At 37.6% G+C, this 22,579-nt stretch overlaps 1 protein-coding gene across 12 annotated transcripts; it reads right to left on the reverse strand.

The window, feature by feature from the left end:
- Positions 1–10,270: 10,270 nt before the first annotated feature.
- LOC113298999 lies at positions 10,271–20,222 on the reverse strand. 12 transcript variants are annotated; one of them, XR_003334535.1, is made up of 13 exons: positions 19,965–20,217; positions 19,831–19,852; positions 19,677–19,698; positions 19,546–19,568; positions 15,856–17,080; positions 15,484–15,769; positions 13,635–14,511; positions 13,250–13,510; positions 11,790–13,149; positions 11,512–11,691; positions 11,313–11,402; positions 10,751–10,873; positions 10,271–10,636 (listed from the first exon to the last, which is right to left on the reverse strand). XR_003334535.1 is itself a non-coding variant. In XM_026547923.1 (9 exons), the coding sequence occupies exons 5-9, from the start codon at positions 12,015–12,017 to the stop codon at positions 10,514–10,516; spliced, it is 750 nt and encodes a 249-aa protein (XP_026403708.1). In that variant the 5' UTR covers positions 12,018–12,029; positions 19,546–19,568; positions 19,677–19,690; positions 19,831–19,852; positions 19,965–20,222; the 3' UTR covers positions 10,271–10,513. The 12 variants fall into 12 exon arrangements, 7 of the variants coding, with proteins under 7 accessions (XP_026403708.1, XP_026403705.1, XP_026403702.1 ...); XR_003334538.1 differs by having other exon boundaries at positions 11,313–11,691; positions 19,677–19,690; XR_003334536.1 differs by lacking the exon at positions 11,313–11,402.
- Between the last annotated feature and the right edge of the window lie 2,357 nt (positions 20,223–22,579).

Raw genomic sequence — 22,579 nt, forward strand, 5'->3', positions numbered from 1 at the left:
GCTCTGCAAGGAAAAGAAAAATGCAGATGGTTAGGTCCAGGAAATTACAGAATCACACTCGATAATATAAGCATATACCTTCGACTCTCGCCGAAGCTATTTCATATTCGTTAACAACAGCATCACGGGCTTCATCAAGAAAGTCATACTCATCTGACAACTTCTTATAATCCGCTTGAAGGGTTGAAAGGGCGTACTGACTCGCATCTAATTCTACCTGTTTCATTGAATCCAAGTGACGAAGATGGTTGACCTCGTTGTTTAAACCCTCCAGACCCTTGTTGAGCCGATACATATTTACTTCAAGATTTCTCTCAGACTCAGCTTGGCGTACCACATCAGCCCTAGACGCAGCTAAAGCTTTGCTAAGAGCACCAGCCTCAGCCCTAGCGTCATCTCTCTCCCTAGCAAGACGCTGAATGTAATCTCTAACATCAGAAGACTGAGAAGAACGAGCTTGACGCAATTCTTCTTCCAAGAGATTGATTTTAGCTTCCAAATGAGACCTGTTCTCGGGATTCACGAAGATTATCACGCGTCCACAACAACGTTCCATTAAACAAACGACGATCATTGTTATATTTGTTCTGCATATCAATCATTTGGACTCGTCTGCCCCGCCACTCCTCTGCCAGAGCATTATGTTCATCGGCACGAGCATTCCACTTATCAGCCTCGCTCTTTATCTTCTCTACCAACTCTGCGATGCGAGATTTCTGACGTTGCCTCTTTCCGAAGCCATACTAACTCAGGAACTCCACCCACTGAAGATAGGGTGGGGGAGGGAGACTCACAGAACACTAATTACAGTAAAGGACAACAGCAAGGAAGAGAAAACAGATAATCAAACCTGTAACAGCCGAAGAATTCTTCTTGGCCTCTTCCAACTCACTACGAGCCATAGCAAGATCCAAGCGAAGCTTCTCCTCCTCCTTGCCTTGTTGCTCCTTAGCCTTGAGGAGACTCTTCAACTCACCTATCTCCCTATCCCTATCAGCATGACAGTCTCAGCCGCAGTAAGCTCCTCTTCCCGAAGACGAAGCTTAGCCTCCAACTTAAGGGATTTGGCCTTAAAAAACTGGTACAACATGTGGTTGCAATGCTCACTCCTCATCATCTGCGAATCAGAATTAGAACACCCTGACTCTAAAATTGCTAACAGCAAATGATAAGAGAACTCACTTCTAACATCCGTTGTTGAGGAAATCCATATTGATACCCATCATCCAAGGCCATCATATCAGCAACAGTCGAGGGGGCGTCGACCACTAGAGCAGCCTACAAGGCCCGAAGATTCTTATCCCACGCTTCTGCAACCTGGTCCTCGGGAGACAATTGCATCATCTTACGGGTATAGGCATCAGATTTTTTTCTCACCCTCCACCACAGGGGATGGATTGGGTACGAACATCAAATTCTTCTTTTTAAACCAAGCTAAGATGGCATCATCACCCTCAAGGATCAATGACTGAGGAAAATCATCTCCAGAAGACCCAACTGAGGCCTTACCCATGTCCGTGAACTTAGCACCCGAAGAGTTCGAGGCTACACCCGCATCCAAATCTGGAAGGTCTCTAGCACCGGTCCCCTCTGGAACATCACTAGAACCCACGACTCCCTTGCAATTTCCATCCGCCTTGCTAGAGTTTCCAAGCACATCCCAATCATCGTTTGGGGAAAGCAGGTTGAACTCAGAAGCCAGGCCCAGGGAAGCGTTTATGTCAAAACTATCCTCCGCAGAATAAACCCGACCAAAGGAAAACTCCTGAGACGTAGCGGGAATTTCACCACCAACACCCTGATCACCAAGGCCAATGTTATCATCACCATCATCACTGCAACCCGTGGGATTAGCTTCGGCACCAGCATCATGACAACCTGCGGGATCAATTTCACCACCAATACCGCTGCCACCAGCGGTAATATTCTCTTCAACAAAATCTTCATCATCACGACCTGGAGGGGATGTATCAGTACGCCCTTCCATATCAGACATATCTTCATCCTCTCCAAGCTCAGTCACAGGACTATTAACTTATTCATTAACCTCCGCCTCCTCGAGTGTTGCGGTGGTGGACTGCTTGGGATTTATCCTCCTCTTCTTCGTCGCCTAAAAAGACAAGGCACATAAGAATAAAAATCCCTGACTTTGAAAAGAATTAAAATTGCCTCAACTAAAGAAGTACAAGGCATATGGAAATCTTACCTTGACAACCGTAGCATTCTTCGTCTGAAGATCAGCATCGGAACTCTCTTCGTCATCTCCATCAACAACATCGAGGGCATATTGGAAATTCATGCCCTCAAAATTCAAATGCCAAGGACGGAAATTCCCATAACGAGCAGGAGGAGCCTCACGTATCTGGATATCTGCGGTAGGACGCCATCCTTGCGGACCTGGAACCCACCCCCAAGCCCAGGGACCAACAACCTCAATAACAGTCGCGTGCCATTCATAGTCATGATCACGATTGATCCGCTCACGAGTAGGAAACACCAACTTGTTAGTAGAATTCTCTGTACCCGGGCCATACTTCACCTTAGCACCACTTACTTCACTCAGAAGGCGGATCTCACCACGAGGAGCGGAAATATTACGAAGACTCACACTCCAAGGTTTACGATTACTACTGTTAACATAGTCACCAAAAGACTTGTTAAAATTCTCAGACGTATACCACTCCCTTTCCTCAGGATTGGGAACATAAAGGGTCATCATTGTCTCTCCTTTGCTCCGAAGATAACACTCCCTCAGTGCACGAAGATAATTCCCATGAAGTTGGGAAATAGAGCGACAATGAGTGTTCTTCGAAGAGCCCTCTCGACCAGCCAGCACATCATAATAAAAAGAATCCCCAGACTTGTACAAAGGCAACATTAGACCCGCTTCAAAGGCCCCCACCGTGGTCAGCGGATGAAATTCATCAAACTTATACGTCGATATAATCTCATAAGTAATATCATCATCAGCAGCATAAAAACGAACATCGAATAGCTGAAGACCATGCTTTTCCTTAAAAACCTCCAGATCAATATGTTTGAAGGTCACTTTCTTCTCCCCAACAGCAACGCTGCATATTTCCTGAGAAATATCTTCCTCCTCCACGGGATCAGGCGCAGAACCCTTCGAAGGGTTTCTATCGGAAGCTTTCCTCTTAGGGTGAACCTTAGCTGCGTCAGTCTTCGAAACCACTTCTTTCGAAGACATCCCCTTGGGTTGAGACACTGGAGGGGGAGGTAGAGGATGTTGCTGAGACGCGGAAGGAGGCGCCACTGACCGAAGAGGTAGGACATCCCGCGTTCTCTTGGGATCATCACGCGGATTAACTAAGGGACGAGAAATAGCATACCGGGAACCAGGAGCCTCTTTTGGCCGGTCCCCTTTCTGCGTATTTCCTCTATGTGATTCACCCCTCTTAGACGATGAGTACCTCTGGCCAGAAGAAGATGAAACCCTATGAACGCGGGCATCACCTTGGGAAGACTTAGACGAACCCCCACCAGGCGGAGAAATATCAGGATCTCTACGCGGAGGAGATATACGCGGACTCGGTGATGGAGTTTGATAAGAAACCCGCGGACGGTCAGCCATGTCTGCGCAGTACACAAACAAGTTTCAGATTTCCGCGGAGACAAAACGAAAATCAAAAAAACAAATTTCATCCAGTTCTTCATAATCATGAACCAGACGAAAATAAGAACAAACCCTAAATAAAAGGGGAATAACAAATAGGGGCAAGCATATACGAAGGAAGAACTCATTACTGTTTGTAATAATGAACAGGGGCAATCATACACACATTTATATATATGTTCTTCATCACAAACACATAGCAACAGCAGAAAACGAATGTATTTTTTTCATATAATCAGACACAGTAAAACCACTTACTTATAAACAAAAAATCAAAGCCTCGGCGAACAGCAGCAGCAGCAGCAGAAAACCTCGACGAACAGCAGCAGCAGCAGAAAGACTCGACGAACAACAGCAGCAGCAGCCGAAAACCTTGAAGAACAACGAACAGCAACATCAAAAAGCTTTGAGGAGCAACGGTAGCAGCAGCAGCAATTAATAACAAGGATACAAAAGCAGAGAACAAAAAATAAAGTTCTGAGGAAAGAGAAGGAATGAAATTTATGATTAGAGAATTTTCACATTCCTTCTCATATATATATGCAAAGAGAAGTAAAAACCGCCCCACTACCCAAGAAGAAGTTATTGCAAATAGTGGGGAACGTGCCCTAAAATCTAGGAAAATAATAAAGAGAAGATGAAGAGAGTAATACGTTTTTCCACTACCCAAGAAGAAGTTATTGCAAATAGTGGGGAACGTTCCCTAAAATCTAGGAAAATAATAAAGAGAATATGAAGAGTGTAACACGTTTTTCTTCCCACTTCGACTAACCGCCCAGTAGGAGGAAAAGGGGAAAATTGTAGGTACACATTTCATCTTCCGCCACGTGTCCACAATGGTACACGTGGAGGACATGCGGCTAAGAGCATCAAGATATGATATCGCACGTGGACATCCAAGAGTCACTTTATCCTATCCCTAGAAAGATCTAAGATCTACGGCTGGGGATAGACCGACTGACGCAGACAAGACAGGGGCAGAGGACAGCTGTCTATCGCGGACAGACATCTCAACTACCCGCATTAAATTCCCTCAAACAGCGTACGTGTCAGTCAACCTATGTAGGAAGCGCAGATAGCACTACGTATTCAAATAGAGCATGCAGATAAAGTCGATAACGCGAAGACTTCTACGTAAGCGGCACAAGACACAAGAGGATAAGGTTATAACGAGCTTCAGAAGTGGACCCCACGTAACCTCCCTATAAATACCCCTCTCTCCCAAGTGAAGAGGGGAGGAAAAAAACATTGAGAGGAGAATAGGAGAGAGACAAAGAGATAGAGAAAGTGTAAGTGAAGTTCCTCCTGCTACGCAGGCTTATGTGGATCTCAAAATCATTCGATTGTTTCTGTAACCACCATACATGTAATGAAAAACTCAAACCCACAGACAGATATTTGAGTGATGAATCATATAAGTTAATCGTTTCATCTATATTCATGTATTTATACTTTACCTGTTCGATTCGATACTTAGGGTATATCATGTTCGTATGTTTTATACTTCATCCATTATTTATCTTATTGTGCGAGCTAAGAATAATGATTATAGTTGATGAGACGAGGAAGAGTATTAGAATTCTGAGTCAAGGATTCGACATAACCAATTCATCCCCCTCGGGCGCAACTTATTTAATGTATTGTCATGAGTCTGCGTGCATTATTTGTGAATACTCAGATGGTCATGATCTTTGTGTTCACATTCTTTGTTCTTTTTTTTTCTCTCTTTCTCTGTTCTTCACCTCTGGTGAATTCTTGTGAGAGTTCTTAGGTTATGAGACTGTCTCATTGAAGAGAAAGTTAGGGGAAAACTTTAAGAGTTGTCCACTGGTGGTGGTGGTGTTATTAATTGAGCTCGAGAGAAGAAGAAGAAGAAGAAGAAGATGATGTTGTAAATCTTGAGAAGAAGATTAGGTTTCTGACTAAGGAATTGGATTGAAAAATTAAGTGGATTTGAACATGAAGTCGAGCAGTTGATGATGGGTTTTGTTCGTTTAAATCACGTGAGAAGAGTCGGTTGTTGATTTAGAAATTTAGTCAAGATCAGAGAAGATTAGGTCTTCTGGAAATTGAACAAGGTTCGAATTGGTGATGATTTAGTGTTATTGGAGGATAAAGGATAAGGGGGTTATTACTTAATTGATGTGGTGAATTAGTTTTGATGAAGAATCAGCGAGGTAGGGTTTGTAGGAAATTCAGAAGATGAAATTTAGGTTTTAAGGGAAGGATTAGAGTTGGGTTTAAATTGAATTAGAATTTAAAGTTGAAGAACAAGCTAGATTCGATAATTAGGGTGAAGCTAATAAAGAACTTGGATTTGATTCTCGTGTAAAGATGGTGCTGGATATCGAGGAGTTGTTATTAGTCCTGGGATGAGTTGATGAATGGATTCAGGTGAAGAAGAAACTTGAATTTGATTGCCCGAGTTTTACAGAGTTGAGGTAAATGTTCTTTTCAGTTAAAATTAGTTCAACCTTATTATTGAATTTATAAGTTTCTCTATGGATTAAAAATTGAATTGGATTTGGTGAGAATCTTGAGTTGTTGATGTAGTTTAAGTATGTGAAGGATTTAAGTTTAGATGAGTAATATAGGAAGGTGTATGAATTATTACAGGTGAAGAATATGGATGAACTGTTGGTGTTCCTTGTGTAGACTTATAACTGGGTTGGTATAGCAGATTGTGAAGTTGTTTGTGTTGGTAGATATGTAGGATATGAATTGATCTCAGTGAATGGGAATTGCAGGTAAAAGAGTAATGGTAAATAGAGATGGTTGTGGTTGTGGTGATTCCGAAATTGCAAGGATGTGACGTTAGAAGTGTTGTTGGTGCTTAAATAGATATGCAGGTGATGTTGGTTTGATTTAGAATTGATGTGTGTTAGTAGTGTTGAAGTTGTATTTTATTTTGAATTAAAAGAGTGGTGTTGGAGGTGGAAGTTATAGTGGTTCTAGGATTGACTTTGTTGAGCTAAGGTGCAGAATTATATGAGTTGAAGGTATTTGTGTGTTTAAGTTGAGAGAATGAGCAGGAGTGGAGATGTACATTGTTGTAATGGTGGTGTTGTATGTGTTGTTGAATTTGAAGATGAAGAAAATTGAGAATGGTTGGAGCTATAGATGAATGTCAGAATCTGGGAGTTGTAAATGAAATTAAATTGGTAGTGTTGTTGGAATGAGAAGTGTGATGGTTTGGTACCGCTAATGAAGGGTATATGGTTGTGAGTTGAATTGGAGGTTTAGATGACTTGTATTGATGAAACTGAGGTTGATCTTAGTTTATTAATGATTCTAGAATTATAGATTGTATTCCTGTGAAATCTTGGGAGCTTGAAGTTACTGCATATTGCAGGTAAACTTAGTTTATGTTTGTAAATGAAATTCGAAGTTTGTTTATGGTTGAATGTGTAATTGTAGTTTGGTAGATTTGAAATGTTAATGAAGTAGAGTCGTGAATGAAGCTAGGACAGGGAGGAATGTTTCTCAGTTTGAGCTTGGTTTAGTATGTTGAGTCTTGTGATGCACCATTATGGTGCAGCTCAGCTTTTGGCCTTTGCAAAGGCTTTGGCCTTGAGATGTCTGACGATTTGACCCTGGACTTGACCTTGGACGGACGTTGACTGTTAGAGACCTGTTGACTATTAGCCGACCGTTAAGTTTGACTGTTAGTTGACCAAGTTGGGTCAGTACTTGTGTAATGGGCCGAGTCTAGTGAACTTGGGCTTAGTGCCATGTATTCTTAGTTTGATGTTTTGGACTCTTATAGTCTGAATTAGCCTTTAACTTGGAACGATTTTTTAGGGACCATGGTTTTTTTGGGGAGACCATGATCTTATTAGGCCAACCTCCCTATACTTATAAGGGGTGTCCCAAAGTTAGGTAAATATCCATTTACCCTTTACTTTAATTTAAATTAAAACTAACTTAATAACTATATAAATCTAATCATATACATCTAATCTAAATGAATTTATTAACCAAAATCAAAATCAAAAGAATAATCGAAAAATTTTAGTTTTGAAAAAAAGTTTATTCTCTTCTTCTTCTCTCTTTACTTGATGTTCCTCGTTCGATTGAAAAACCCATCAATCTTTTTAATTCGTTTTTGGATAGGAAAATTGAGTAGAAACCATCAAAATATGGTTTAAATGGATGTTAAAGTGGCATGTTCGGTTAGGAATAGTTTTAAAAAAACTAGTTTTGTAACCGAACATTTTGAAACCAAGAACACGAAGAACACTTCGGTTATCACGAATTTAATTTTTCATAACCGAACTCCGAGTTCGATTGGTTCGCAAAAAATTCTAAAACTAGTTAGTAACCGAATTCTACCCATAATACAAAAAAAAATGTAACTGAACTGTGTTATTTTTCCTACTATGTTGAGTTATGATATAACCGAACTTTACCTACCTTGTTCGGTTGGTTCGCAAAAATTTCTAAAACTATCTAGTAACCGAACTCTACTTATATTCCAAAAAGAAATTTTTTTTCCAATGTAACCGAAATGTGTTATTTTGCCTACTATGTTGAGTTTCAATTTAACCGAACTTGTTCCACTATGTTGAGTTTGTTCGCAAAAAATCTTGACAAACCGAACTCTTCACTAATTGCATACATGTGGAGTTCGGTTAGATATGTCGTTGGGTTAAAGTTTGCGAACCAACCGAACATTACTCTCTAAGTCCTATAAACAAAGTTCGTTAACCTGCGTGTATGGAAAAGGTAACCGAACAGCTAAAAACCTCCATTAAAGAACGAGTTCGGTAACCTGCGTATATGGAAAAGGTAACCGAACTACACTTTCAGATGAGTTCGGTAACCTGTTCTTCACATAAGGTAACCGAACAAGTCCAAATCTACCCTAAAAATTTACAGTTTTTTGAAAATTTGGAGCAATTCAACCAACATTATTTAAGTTTGAAACATACCTAGGTATCCAAATACTCTTCCTTCGGTTGTGGTTGGTAAAATCCTTTGTTTTTCATGTTTTCCTTCTTCGTCTTCTCCAACTTTACTCTCTCAATAATTATGCTTAATCATTTTACTAATCACTACGCTAACTATTATTAACACTAGCTAACACTAACTAATCATTACCAAAAAATTAATCAAGAGGGTAATTTAGGTATTAATATAAATATCTAGATAAGGGGTGACCTAGATTTACTCCTAATGTCTTTACCCAAAATAAAACCATGGTCCCCCCAAAATAACCATGGTCCCCAAAAAACCGTTCTTAACTTCTTCTACACAGTTGTAGATGTTCATAAGACTTATCTAATGGACTATAGAACCAACCCAATTCAATTAGTAAACCTTAGCTATGCTAAAGATAGAGAATGGAAAGGTGTAAAGTCATAAATGGGCTTAAAACCATTAGATGGACTTGTATGATTCTTGTGTGAGCCTTTTGGCTAGATTCTTAGACTTCTTGTGTGATTAACAGTTAGTCTATATTAACAACGATCGATTCAAAGGATGAACCGGTGGATCGTGGATCTCGAGGTAGGCGTGGCTTGTCATCAAAAGAGGTGGGAATACTTTAACTCTTTTGTAACTACTGTTGTTGTTTAACAAACTCATGCATTGCCTGATTGTCTATTCCATGCATTGTTTATTTTAAATTCCGAAAATACTGTTGATTCTTTTAATCCTTTTAATCTTTCCATTGCTTGGAAATGAATTGTAATGCTTCGTTTGTTTTTATGATTGTCTTTGGGAAATGAGAATTTCCAACTATGGTATATCGGATACGCTCCTTCATTATTTTACTTGTGTGCTTTATTCGGTGTGGAATTGACATCAATATTACGGGTGTGTACATTTACCCACAGACTATCTAGGTGGTAATGGCCATCAATATTACTATGTGTAAATGTCGCCACAGAAAGTTATCAGGTGTGTAAATGTCACCGCAGAAACTAAAGAAGGAGTTTAGGTCCATATACATGATTGTTTATTTCAGTGATTTGGTTGTCTTTTAACGTTTGGGAAAACATGTATTGTTTTCCAAATCATGCCAATGATTAGTTAAAAGTTAAATGTTATTCCTACGGGGCACCCCTTTTAAGGGATGATGTGCTCACCCTTGTCCACTTTCAGTTTCAGAAACAAATCAGAGTTGCGCAGCGAAAGCTTCGGGGAGTTGACTTCGTTAATTAGTTAACTTCTGCTATATTTATTATGTTTGCAAATCAAATGACTAATGTTTATCATTTCAGAGGAGTTCTCGTATATATTTCAGTGAGGGCTAGTTTTTGGGTTAAGTTTTATAGCAGATTTCTTAATTGAATGTTTAAGTAATTGATTTAGATTCTCTGTGTCTCTTTATTTAGTTAATCTCTTGGATTAGTCAGCTGCTAGCTTTGGGGCGCTACAGTTCAAAACTTCAGCATTTGGGTCAGTGGTAGGATTGGTGGATGATTCTTCACCCCAATATTTCTTTGGCTTTATACCATTGCCTAGACAGCGAACACGACCACTTTTATGTCGTCCTCGCACTTGGGCAAAAGCATCATGTCGTCCTTATAGCACAATATCAGAACCTGGTTGGCTAGCTTGGATCTCTACTTCCTCGATTTCCTTCTACAGAAATATCAATACAAGAGCAAATGCATTTAAAAAGTTAGGAAATAGCCTTGAAAACCACATTTTCATTTAAAAAGTTAGGCAACAACCATAACAGATCAAAATGCATTGTTCACTCAGATATACCATCCCGAAACACATGAAAAGTTATGTGCTGATATATGTACTAGGAGAGATATTGCATCATAACTTATTGCATCATTATTGCACCACCAAAATTTGCATCCCTACTTCATTATGTGTCATATTAAGTATTAACAGTAATACATCTTTCTTCTTAGCCAAACATCACATAGCAGTAAATACATCTTTCTTCTTAGCCAAATATCTATGCGTAAAGACCTTGCCCCACATGTGAAACCAGTCCATCATCCATGCTAGATTATACAGCTGAAGCAGAACATACTTTTACTACACAGAACATTGGAGTGGCCATGAATGCGAAAACCACATTTAGAGCTAGTGCTTCAGTAATCATATGTAAACAAATTCAAAATTGATTCATAATAAATCAAAAATACGTACAAGTTCTGCATCCACTTCTGGATCCATCAATACTTCATCTGGGTCTTCAGTTTTCTTCTTTTTAGTATGGGTAACACCAACGACCTCGTGACGTTTAGGACGCCGTCCTAGTTTTTTCCCCAGCTATATAAAGATAATTCAAGAAGAAAATCAACATACATATAAAAACAGAAACATACATATAAAATCATTGAATACTTAAAAAGATAACAATTCTTAAAGACAGTTGACGAATTTCCAGCTTAAGAATCAAACATAACAAACATAAGTGGAAAAAAAAAGTAGCTAAGGAAGGTAGGGCCGTAGTGATTAAGTTCAATTCTAAGTTCTACTGTTCAAGTTTTATTTTTTAACAGCAAGGAAGATCCATCACTATTCAGCTACATAAATAACATGGGTTCATTCAATATAAAGTTCCGGTAAATTCCAAAAGAGGGGAGACAGAAATGTATTGTATACTAACTTCTCTTTGCTATAATAAATCCAGATTCTCTTTGAAAGATGTTAAAACTTGTAGCATAGGAAACAGTATTTAAGACTTAGCAGTGGTATAGAAACCGACCTCTACTGCACACTTAGCATGTGGTTTAGAGCCAGTAGTATGGTGAAATTTTTGTTTCTCCCTGTTTTCTTTGTTTATTTGGCATATTGCCTACACCAAATATATTATCTTATAATGTCAGGCCTGCTTAATTATGAGACTTCTCATGAAAAACAAGAATACTAATGTTTACTTGTTTCTTCAAATCAGTATTCCAAACCTCAACGAGTACCCTCCACTGGCTCTCAATAACATTGTGTGGTGGATTAGCAAGACGTTCTTCCACCGTATTCCATTTTTTATAAGCAGCCTTTTTAACATGATGTTTGTGATACTTCCACCTAACATTTATCTTGGTGTAGATCCAGTCATCCAACACTTCTGGGTAGTCAAATATTTGCTGACATCAAATATACAACCACAAAAGACGAAAACATTTCAGACTTTGAAAAGATATGGATTCAGTGGTTATATGAGAAAACACACATGTTATTGTACCTTTATTTCAAGCACCACATTCTCAATTAACTGTGAAGGCATGCGTTTCCAGTCATGTATTGTCAACGGTAGTTTGTGTCCATCATTCGCTAGATGAGTGATATATTTGGTTATATACGTACCATTATCCCCCATAGGACAAAGGTGTTCCATGTCCACTTCAACTGCAAGCTTCTGATTTGGTAATAGGTCATGCAAGAACCTCATAGCTGCTCCACCTAGAGGCATCCTACAAAAAATCTAAAAGTTACGATGTTAGTATACTAAACTGATAATCTAACAATGAGAAACAACTGAAACAATCATAATTGTAGAAAGACACAATTTCAAAAGATCTATCTATTCAAATGTTATATTAAGAACACATTATAAGGACAACAAGCAATGCAGGAATGAAAAATTGTAATATGTTTAAGAATCATCATCTGATCCACTGTCAAACTCAACATCAGAGCCATCATTCTCATCTTCTGAAAACCCATCCACAAATTCCTCTTCTTCTGACTCTACTTTTTTGTCGGCGTCTTCTTCTTCTTCTACCTCTTCTTCTTCTTCCTCTTCTTCTTCTTCTTCAACCCATATTTTATCTCCACTGCCATTTCTCGTAGGAGCATCAACTATCACCCCAGTCCCATCATTTATAACACCAATACTATCATCCTCTTCATTGTTGACTTCATTTCCAAATGGAAGGTTATCCAGTAGTTGATCTGGATTATCATCACTCATGTCAAAAATATCCCTAGGTTTATTCCTGACCACAACATCTCATTCAGGTTCTACAGGGTCTTGGGAATAAAATACTTGTCGGCATTGAGAGGCCAACATATAAGGCTCCTCCTGTTGTGTCCCCAAGAGATAGTTAAAATTCACAAGAGTGAACCCTAAGCTATCAGTCTTCAAACCAGAAGTCCTTGTTCTGCCAGAAGTGTTCACCACATTAGCCCAATTGCAGTCAAACAACACGTATGAATGACCTTGTCTATATGTCAACTCAATTATGTTGGTAAGTACTCCATAGTATGAGCGATCTGTATCATTGATTGGGTTCTGAGCTGCTCCACTTCTGATGGAAGGCGCTGTTGAATCGACTACCACACCACTATTCTGTGTCTTTGCTCCATTTTCTTTACCTACAACTTTGAAATTATAGCCTTGTGTTGTATAGCCGGTGAATTTTCTCGCAGTTGAAAAAGGACCTTCAGCAAGCAAATCTAATCCTTCAGCAATACTCACTTTAGATTTCACAAGCAACCTAATATGATTCTTAAACCAATCAGCAAACTCGTATTTGTGCTTTAGCAGGCGTTCAAGGTCACTCAGTCTTGGGTGGATCATAGCCAGTGTAGTTTTGTGTTGCCTAAAAAAATGTAATCGAAGCAGATAAATTAAATGGTGTAGCCGGGAAAGTAAAAGTAAAAGACTTAACATAAAACTTGGGTAAATAGAGTGTTGCTTACGCTATTTACGGAGCCACATCATCCTCATTAGACAAGATATAGTCATGCATCTTCTTCTTTTGATCGCCAGTTAAAGAAAATCTCACGGCTTTCCCAATGGGAGTATCATCTATGTATCTAGGTGGTCTATTGGTTCTTAACTCGATATCTTTGAGGTACCTCGACAAGAATGTAACACATTCATCAGCCAAATAGCCTTCAGCAATAGATCCCTCTGGATGAGCTTTATTCCTTACATATTTCTTCAAAGTGTACAAATACCTGCCAAAAAAGAATAATAAATGAGTGAACAGAAAACCAACAACAAAGAGAGCAAATAACTTTATTGAACAGAAATAAGTAAGAAACAAACAAAGCAAAGCCAACAAAAGTTTAAAATGTATACCGTTCAATGGGGTACATCCACCGATACTGCACAGGTCCTCCTAAACGTGCTTCTGTTGCCAGATGGATAGGCAAGTGAACCATAATGTCGAAGAAGGCAGGTGGAAAAATCCTCTCTAATTCACAAACAATGGTAACAATGCGCTTCTCCAACTCTTCAAAATCTTCGGGGCGTGACACCTTGGAGCATAGTTCACGGAAAAAGGAACTCAACTCCATTAGCACTTTACTGACCTTAGACGGTAACGTCTTTCGGAGTGCCAAAGGTAGAAGCTGCTGCATGAGCACATGTGAATCATGACTTTTTAGACCAAAAATTTTACGTTGCTGGACATTTACACACCTCGCAATGTATGCTGAGTAACCATCCGGAGTCTTCAAATTCTTCAAGACATTAAGAAACATAGTCTTTTTTGGATTATCCATGGAATAACATGCTTCTGGCAAGAAGTATTTCCCATTTGGTAATGGCCTTGGATGAAGTTCAGGTCTAATCTTCAGGAGTTGCATATCAAATCTTGCTTTAAGACCATCCTTAGTTTTTCCAGCAATATCCATTATCGTACCCAGAACACTATCACAGACATTTTTTTCAGTGTGCATCACATCTATGTTATTTTTGGGAAGATTATTTATCCAGTATGGAAGTTCGTAAAAGATACTCAATTTCTTCCAATTGCTTGGCATATTATTTGCCGCTCTACTTGATCCTCGTGATTTTCTCTTGCGTGGACGATCTCCCCTCAAATTCTCCTCGAACTGTTTATGTGTGTGGAATGTCTTTCAGAAAGCTCAAGATATCTGGCCCTAACAATGGGTTTGGAAGTGGGCTAAGTTCTACTTTCCCATCAAAAAATTTCTTAAGTGTGGTGCAAAACCTGTGATAACAATTCAGACAATCAACTGTCAAATACACAGCCATTTTAAAACAAACATCATTAATAAAGTAACACTTGACTAAGCTTAGCATCCAGATGCAGCAGATGTGAGCATTCACAAGCTAACACAACTGCAATAACACTCATATATTCTCAAAGTTTACTGCTAAGATTACATAAGTAAATCAATGTATCTAGCAAAGTTCAATTGGAAATGGTAAACCAAGAATCAGTTTAATACTAACAACTCATGTTTACAAAGCAAAGATATAACTCCTCCTAAGATCTAGAATTAATCAATAATAATAATTTTGAACAAAGATATGTCACATGAAGAAATAAAAAGAATAGCACCAGGCTCAAGCACATGCAGCAAAACTAACCATCACGAAAAACTAGAGCCTAAACCTTCAAAAGCTAATTATTTGCATCACAGATAGAGATTCATTCAATTTACTAACAAATAGATTAATATAGGATTATTATGCTTTTTCAAGATTGAGCACTGCTGCGGAAACTTGTAAAACACACAACTGAAACACAATGTAGAATGGTGCATCTTGGTTCATTTGAAGCTATACATGTTTATCTATTTTGTCTATATAAAAAAAAAAAAAAGAAAAAAACTAATTTTGTCTACATGTTCAGTCGTGCTGGACTTTTTGTAATTTATGTTCTATGTTATTCGAACACCCTCCACATATATAGATAGCAGCTCGGCTAGGCAGTAGAACCTTAATCATTAGTCTAAAGCCCTGTTTGATATTGCTTTCTAATATTTTTTTCAAGTCTAAGGCCAGGGACAAAATTATATATGCAACATGAACATCTAAAGACCATCAAACCACTGGACAGATGAATTCTAAGAAAGAAAGTTCAGGCCACAGTCTATGTCAAACAGAAAGAAGTGTGAAAGGGTCAATAGAGAGAATCATTTAGACAGGAACTCAGTTGAAGTATAAAGATTATTACCTATGATTCATCGGTAAGAATCGTCGATGGCCCATGTAGACTGTTTTCCTTCCATTCTTCAACCACTGGTGCCGAGTTTCTTCAAGACACGTTGAACATGCCAAATTACCTTTATTACTCCATCCAGAGAGCATTGCAAGTCCAGGATAATCACTTATAGTCCATAGTAACCCCGCTTTCAGATTGAACATTTCATTTTGTGAGGAGTCATACGTGTCCGCCCCTTCCTCCCATAATTCCTTCAGCTCATCTATTAATGGTCTCAAATACACATCAATGTCGTTACCTGTAATTTTTGACATAGAAGGTTGTGAAACAGAATATTAATGTAATCATGACAAAACATATAAAAATCAAGATAAATATCATTACCTGGACTACGCGGGCCTGGTATAAGCAAAGACAATATCATGTTAGGTTGTTTCATGCATAACCATGGTGGTAAGTTATAGGGTAACAGAACCACAGGCCATGTGCTATGCGGATTTCTCATTGAACTATATGGACTAAATCCATCAGTTGACAAACCTAATATGATATTCCTTGGATATGCCTTAAAAGTTGGATTCATCTCATCAAAATGCCTCCAAGCTTCATAATCAGCTGGATGTCTCAATATCCCATCTTTTGTACGCCCTTCATGATGCCATCTCATATCTCCTGCAGTCTTAGAACACATGAACAACCATTGTAGCCGACGTTTTAAAGGAAAGTGACGAAGTATTTTAGCCGGCGTTTTTAATCTTCCATCTTTGTAACGAGAAGCTTTGCAAACCGTACAAGATTCAAGATCCGATGTCTCCTTATAATACAACATACAATCATTGGGACACGCATCGATTTTAACGTAAGACAATCCCAAATCTGATAGTACCTTCTTACACTGAAATTTTCTGGCAATGCGCACCCTTCTGGAAATGATTCTCTCATGAGTTGAAGCATCTCTTTGAATGACTTGTCAGATATCCCACCAACGCATTTGTAGTTCCAAAATCTAACAAGAAAGGACATCATCGACATCTTATCGCATCCAGGGTATAACGGCTTCTTTGAATCTTCTAGCAACTTATAAAACTGCGCAGCTGAACTATCACTTGGTATCCCACTCATTTCTGCATCCAACATATCACTCATATCATCATCAGCACGTAATCCATATGCATCTCGCAACATTCCAGTAATGTCATCTCCAACCTCTTCGCCATTGTTATCCATAATAACCTGATCCGCATTGATATTTTCTGCCCCCCAAATCACATGGAAATGTTGTTCTGAACCCTTCACCGTGATGATATTATACTGTATAGCTCCTTAACATACCACAGGTAACTAAGTCATCATATATCTCATCTCTAGTCTTGTAATGTATATTGGCACACTCCTTGCATGGACACTTCACTTTGTTATCTTCAGTAACAAACCCATTTTCAAACGCACAGTTCAAGAACAAACACAACCCTTCATGAAACTCCTTACTTGATCTTTCAAAATGAACTCAACTCTTATCCATTTATCAATCACAATATTCTTGAACTAAAATAACGACGGGTACAATCAGTATAAATTTATTCAAGCAATATTCTTGGACCATAAGTATCTGACATCAAAGTAGAAAGGAACATTAGAAAATTAGAGTTACAGACTTACAGCAGAAGCAATGGAAGCATCTAACAAAAGAAATTACATGAAAACGAAAAACGAAGGACATCAACAAGAGCCAGCTATGTTTCAGTGACATTTTAGAGTACCCAAAATATCTACGTCATAAACTCCCTTTTGGTTATGATGTTTATCAAACATGTTCGAGCTAACACACAGCTGGTATACAGAACTTCAGGAGTGTAAGAAAAGATGATAAACTTGTGTTCTAATTCTCAACAATTGAGTGCAAGAAATGATTCCAAGTCACATGACACAAGTAATATATAATTAAGTAAAAAGTTTGACAAAGAATCCCATTAACAATTACCAGTATAAACAAAGGTTTAGCTCTTGACTCATTCAACTGAACCCCATAAATTATATAATAGATATCCCAAGTTATGTCATTCTTGTGCAGATGCACGAAAATGCATGGCATAAAACTGACAGTCGCAATCACTCACAAGAAACAGTTGTTTCACTCTTCAAGAATTAAGTAGTTAGCTACATATTAGCATCAATACATCTATCACAAGCTAAAAACATCTAAAAATGGCAAAACTGCTAGCTAATATACATCCAAAAGACTGTTCTTTGTATATCACAGCATTCAACTACCACATTCCAAGCAAAGCAACAAAAAAATTGGACAAACACTGTTTCATCATCATAATGCGCATACTTCTCCACTAAATAGAAATCATAACATGTAATCCCTAAAGAATCCGTTTCCAAATTAGAGCATTCAAAAACTATTTATCCGAATTCCAACTGAATCGAAAATTTAGTCCAAATTGGCTAAAATCAAACATACTACTTTATATTTTTCAAAACAAAAAACAAATAGCTTTTCGATTCTTTTCTCTTGATAAGGTTTTCACATTTCACTTTAAGAAAACAAAATATCTACAAATTTTAAATGTGGTCCATCCATCATCATTTAGTGCTCATCAGATTTTAACCAAAATGTCCAAGTCTAAGAGAAAATCCTAAATGGCCAGAACATTACAATGGATTTCAAAGCTATGATTCGAACACAGCATACACCGTCATAAATGGCCAAAACATAATGGAATTCAACAAACACAATGATTTCAATAATTTTAACAGAAAAGAACAATAGGAAACATTCGACAAACACATTATCTGCACCCAATAAGATCAAACTTAACCGATTGATACAGATAGAACAATGGAACCCCCTCTTACCATTGCTTATTAACACAAAAAAGTTGCAAACAAAACATTTAAGTCTTTAACTGATCTCTTGTGTATTCCAGAGAATTTGGTCCAAGAATTGCATACAAAGTTCACATGACCAGTGCTAGAAATTCCAACTGATTCTACAGACTTTGTAAAAAGGAAGGTTCATTAATCTTGCCACTAGCATGGAACTGATTGAAACCAAGACCTCATAATGCAATTTAATAAAGTGTAATTGATTAATCAACACTTTATTTGAGTACCAAAGAAAATGGTCCAGTTAATTTAGCAATGGATTTTCTAGTAAACAAATCGGGTTCAGACAATCTGTGCATCGTATGCCCCCCACAAACTAGAAGACACCAATTTTGAGATGAGCAGCAAATGACCAAAACCATAACCCTTGCTGACTCTTTAAATCTGTAGACCAATAATACCAAATTCAAAACAAAATTTTGGGGTAAAAACATAAATTTTGATTCAAACGAGATTTTTTCGCCACCAAATTCACACAACAAGTTAACAAAGTAAGCCTGGTAGTGAACTGAGCATCTCATAAGTATTATATATTGCATGTCCAGACACAGTAAACCATCTCGCCTATTAGCAACCTCTCCTACAGAACAATTCCAATGGACTAGATAGCATACACCATAAATGGCCAGAACATCTTATAGTTTCCTATCATACCTCTCTAAGAACTGAAATTTCATTTCCAACATCATAATATCTTTATAATCCAATAAGTTGATATAAGGGAGACCCAATCAATCATAGCTAAGAATGAGCAAAGAAACAGTAAGGGGTTCTTTATTTCAAGGCTCAGACTTTTCTCATGCTTTCTCATTCAACAAAAATTAGAGACAACAACACAAACACAATTAGAAACTAAGAAATGTCACAAAGCCCCAATATTTGTACAAAACAGATAAAACTCAAACCCCAATCAGAAATTCTAAGCTCAAATCTAAGAAATTCAAAGCTCAAAGCACAAATATCAAGTTTCATAAACAAAAACCCATATCCAGATTTCGTTTCTAGACTACAAATCCATAACACAAACCCTAAGAAACTAAAAAATTGAAATCCAACACAAACCCTCAGAAATTAAAGAAAATTAAATTTTCCAGTAAACCCTAAGAAATTGAAACTAAAGAAAAAAAAAATCAATTTGTTTAACCACTAGTGAATACAAAGAAAAAAAAGGGGAAATTTCACCTGAAAGTTTACTCCTTTAGATCCTGCAAAACAATAAAAACAAGCAATTAAAAGCAAAATCAGTCCTTAATCAAAGAAACAAAGAAACAAAAATAGATTAAAAGTAATACAAAAAAAGGGGGAAATTTCACCTTCAAGTTTACTCCTTTAGATCTTGCAGAACAAAGAAATAGGAATTAAAAATAATATTAAGCAAATTAACCAAATCTAAAAAACTTTAAGCAAATCCAGTCCTTAAACAAAGAAACGAAGATTAAAAGTGATACAAAAAAAAGGGAAAATCACCTTCGATTGACTCCTTTAGATCCTGCAAAGCAAAATTAAAAAAAAAAAAACCATTAATAGATGAGAGTAAACTCAAGAGTAGTGATGGTTACAAACGAGATAGACGAGATGGAGAGAAAGTAAGAGAAGCAAACCTCTCAGCAAGCTTCTTCAATGGAGAAGAACAACAGGAAAACCAGATCTAAGTTTTGTAAGAAGATAAGAGAAAGAAATAAAGAATATAAAGACTGAAAACAGCGGGAGAGATTGAAATCCACCAAAAATCACCGCCTTTTCTGAAAATTTCTTGACGGAATTAAGAACCGCAGCAATTGAAGAAAGTTTCTTCTGTCGGACTCTAAAACTGATGAAATTTCTTTGTGTCGGAGACTCAAAACTAACGAGAAAGTATGTTGGACTTTGACTAACCTGTATTTGTGGCGCTTGGTCCAGCAAATCCTCACAAATTATTGTATCGGACCCTTGAAACCGACCGAGCTTGAGCTGACTTTGACTAGCTAGAGTATTTGTGGGGGTTTGTCATAAACCCTCACAAATAACCCATATTTGTGACGCCCTCCTTAAAAAACCCTCACAATTGAGACCTGTTTTTGCAGTGATAGAGAACCAATACGGTTAGATATCTTAACCGCATGTAAACTCGGGGTTTCCTATGGTTGGGATTTGGTAGCAATCTATCTATCCATAGGTGTACTCTTCAGATGTTTCTTCAACTAATCATGTGCTATGTATTCATTTTTATAGATCGAGCTTATACTTGAACCAACGGAAGCTCAACCCACAACAAATCAAGTGGTGTCTGATGATACAAGTGATTGCTATGCCAACAACTTTGAATGGGAAGATATAGACGATACATATAAGTGGGCTCGAGAACAAGAGTTGAAAAAATGTGCATAATAGTCAAGAATAATCAAGTTAGACCCGTCAGATTTCAAATTGTTTGCGAGTCTAGTGGAAATTACAAATGTCATCAAAGAAAGGGTTTTGGATATAAACCAACGACCACGAAAAAGAAAGGATTTCATCATGCAAAGAAATGTGGTTTCCCTTTTAAGCTTCAATTTAAATTCAACAAAGACAACAAGTGTGGTTTATGAGTTAAGTTGTCTCGGGTTATCATAACCACCCAATTCCGAAGAGCTTGCTCAACCATCCTTATCCAGCAAGGCTAAACACAAAAGAAGTGGATCTAGTAGATGTGTTGAGTAAAAGATGCACAAGACATATTGATATCCTTAGTAGCATGAAGATATTAAACAAAAAGAACTTATCTACCTTGGTCACTATTTACGATGCAAGAGAAAACTTGAGAAATGAGGCATGGCAAGATAGACAACTTATACAACAATTATTGTATTTGGCGGAAAAGGAGAACTACACGGTAGCATATGACCAAAAGTGCAATATCTTTTCGTCGCTCATCCGGAATTCGTATCTTTAGAAAGATGCTTCCATCCAATTATGGATTACACACATAAAATGAACAAGTATAGGATCCCAATATTGAACTTTGTTGAAAAAACTTCTATAAATGCGCCATTCAGTGTTGGTTTTTTCTATCTTGAATACGAGACGGAGGAAAGTTATATATGGGCATTACAAAAGGTAAAATTATTATACTCCTAAGGTGTTGATTACAGATAACGAGTAATCGATAGAACGTGTTTTTTCCGACGCACATCATCTTCTTTACACGTTCTATGTATGGAACAATATTCAAACTAATTGTAAGACCCATATTCTACCACCAAAGAAAAACGTGATGGAGAGGATTAATAGAACGAAAAGATAAATTTGAGAAAGATGAAATAGTAGTGTTGACTAGGAATCAAGATATAGTTTTGTGTTACTAACATTGACAACAAGCTTGAGATAAAAAAAAATTGCGAGTTCGACCGAGCAGTGCTCTAAAAAGAAACGGGGGGAGTACAAAACATCTTGGAATGGCCCCACTACCACCATGATGGTCCGCTCTCACCTTGGACGGTCTCTTGCCACCTCGGTCGGTCCCTCCTCTGCCACCTCTCAATAGTATCTCTATCATATTAGATCTTACTACCTGGACTTTAATTGGTCCTTCTAACAAGGTTTATATCTTAGTTTCCCTATTTTGTTGCTTGAATCATTTTTAGTACAAAAACATTTCGTTTTACTATAAATATTATATTATGAATGGTCGTTTTTTTTTTTTTCGGTTCATAAAATCATCATTGTTACAAACATGGTCATACTTCTGTTAGATTCGGAATTGTGTCACAGGGGTCCACTACTCAAAAAATTAGTCTGATCCATCAAACTATCCGATTATCCCTACATAAATCTTATTTTCTCTTTTGCCAACCTAATCGAAAATGCTAGATATACACAACTTTTTATACCAAATTTTTGTATCGGTTACATGTTGCCAAGGTATTGGTTCTTGGCATTCAGTCTAGGACTCACCGCGTCCCCCAATTGGTTCACCATTTCATATCGAAGGTCCAAATACGTACCATGTTGCAAAATAGAAGAAGGGTATCCAGGACCGTTCTTTTCAAAATAGTTAAGTCGGATGGAAAAACACCATATTGTAAGCACTAATTAAAGGTATGGTTATTTTTTAAAACCAGTTAGAGAACTGTGATCATTTTGTAAAACATCCTTTTAGTATCAATAAGATTGCTTCTTTACGAAAAACTAGCTCTACAATGCAATTATCATTCTCTAATTAGTTCCTCTTCCTGGGGATTTGATACTACACTTTGAA

Source organism: Papaver somniferum, chromosome 7 (assembly GCF_003573695.1).
Source record: "Papaver somniferum cultivar HN1 chromosome 7, ASM357369v1, whole genome shotgun sequence".
Lineage (NCBI taxonomy): Eukaryota > Viridiplantae > Streptophyta > Magnoliopsida > Ranunculales > Papaveraceae > Papaver > Papaver somniferum.

What these genes read in the sequence shown, in the direction of transcription:
- LOC113298999 (XM_026547925.1), bottom strand. Translation starts at nt 12,017, where the DNA reads ATGCCTCTAGGTGGAGCAGCTATGAGGTTCTTGCATGACCTATTACCA. An exon ending in ATACTGATTTGAAGAAACAA is followed by an intron (nt 11,403 to 11,484) that starts GTAAACATTAGT and finishes TATTTGGTGTAG; the next exon opens with GCAATATGCCAAATAAACAA. An exon ending in CAGAAGTGGATGCAGAACTT is followed by an intron (nt 10,616 to 10,750) that starts GTACGTATTTTT and finishes GTTCTGCTTCAG; the next exon opens with CTGTATAATCTAGCATGGAT.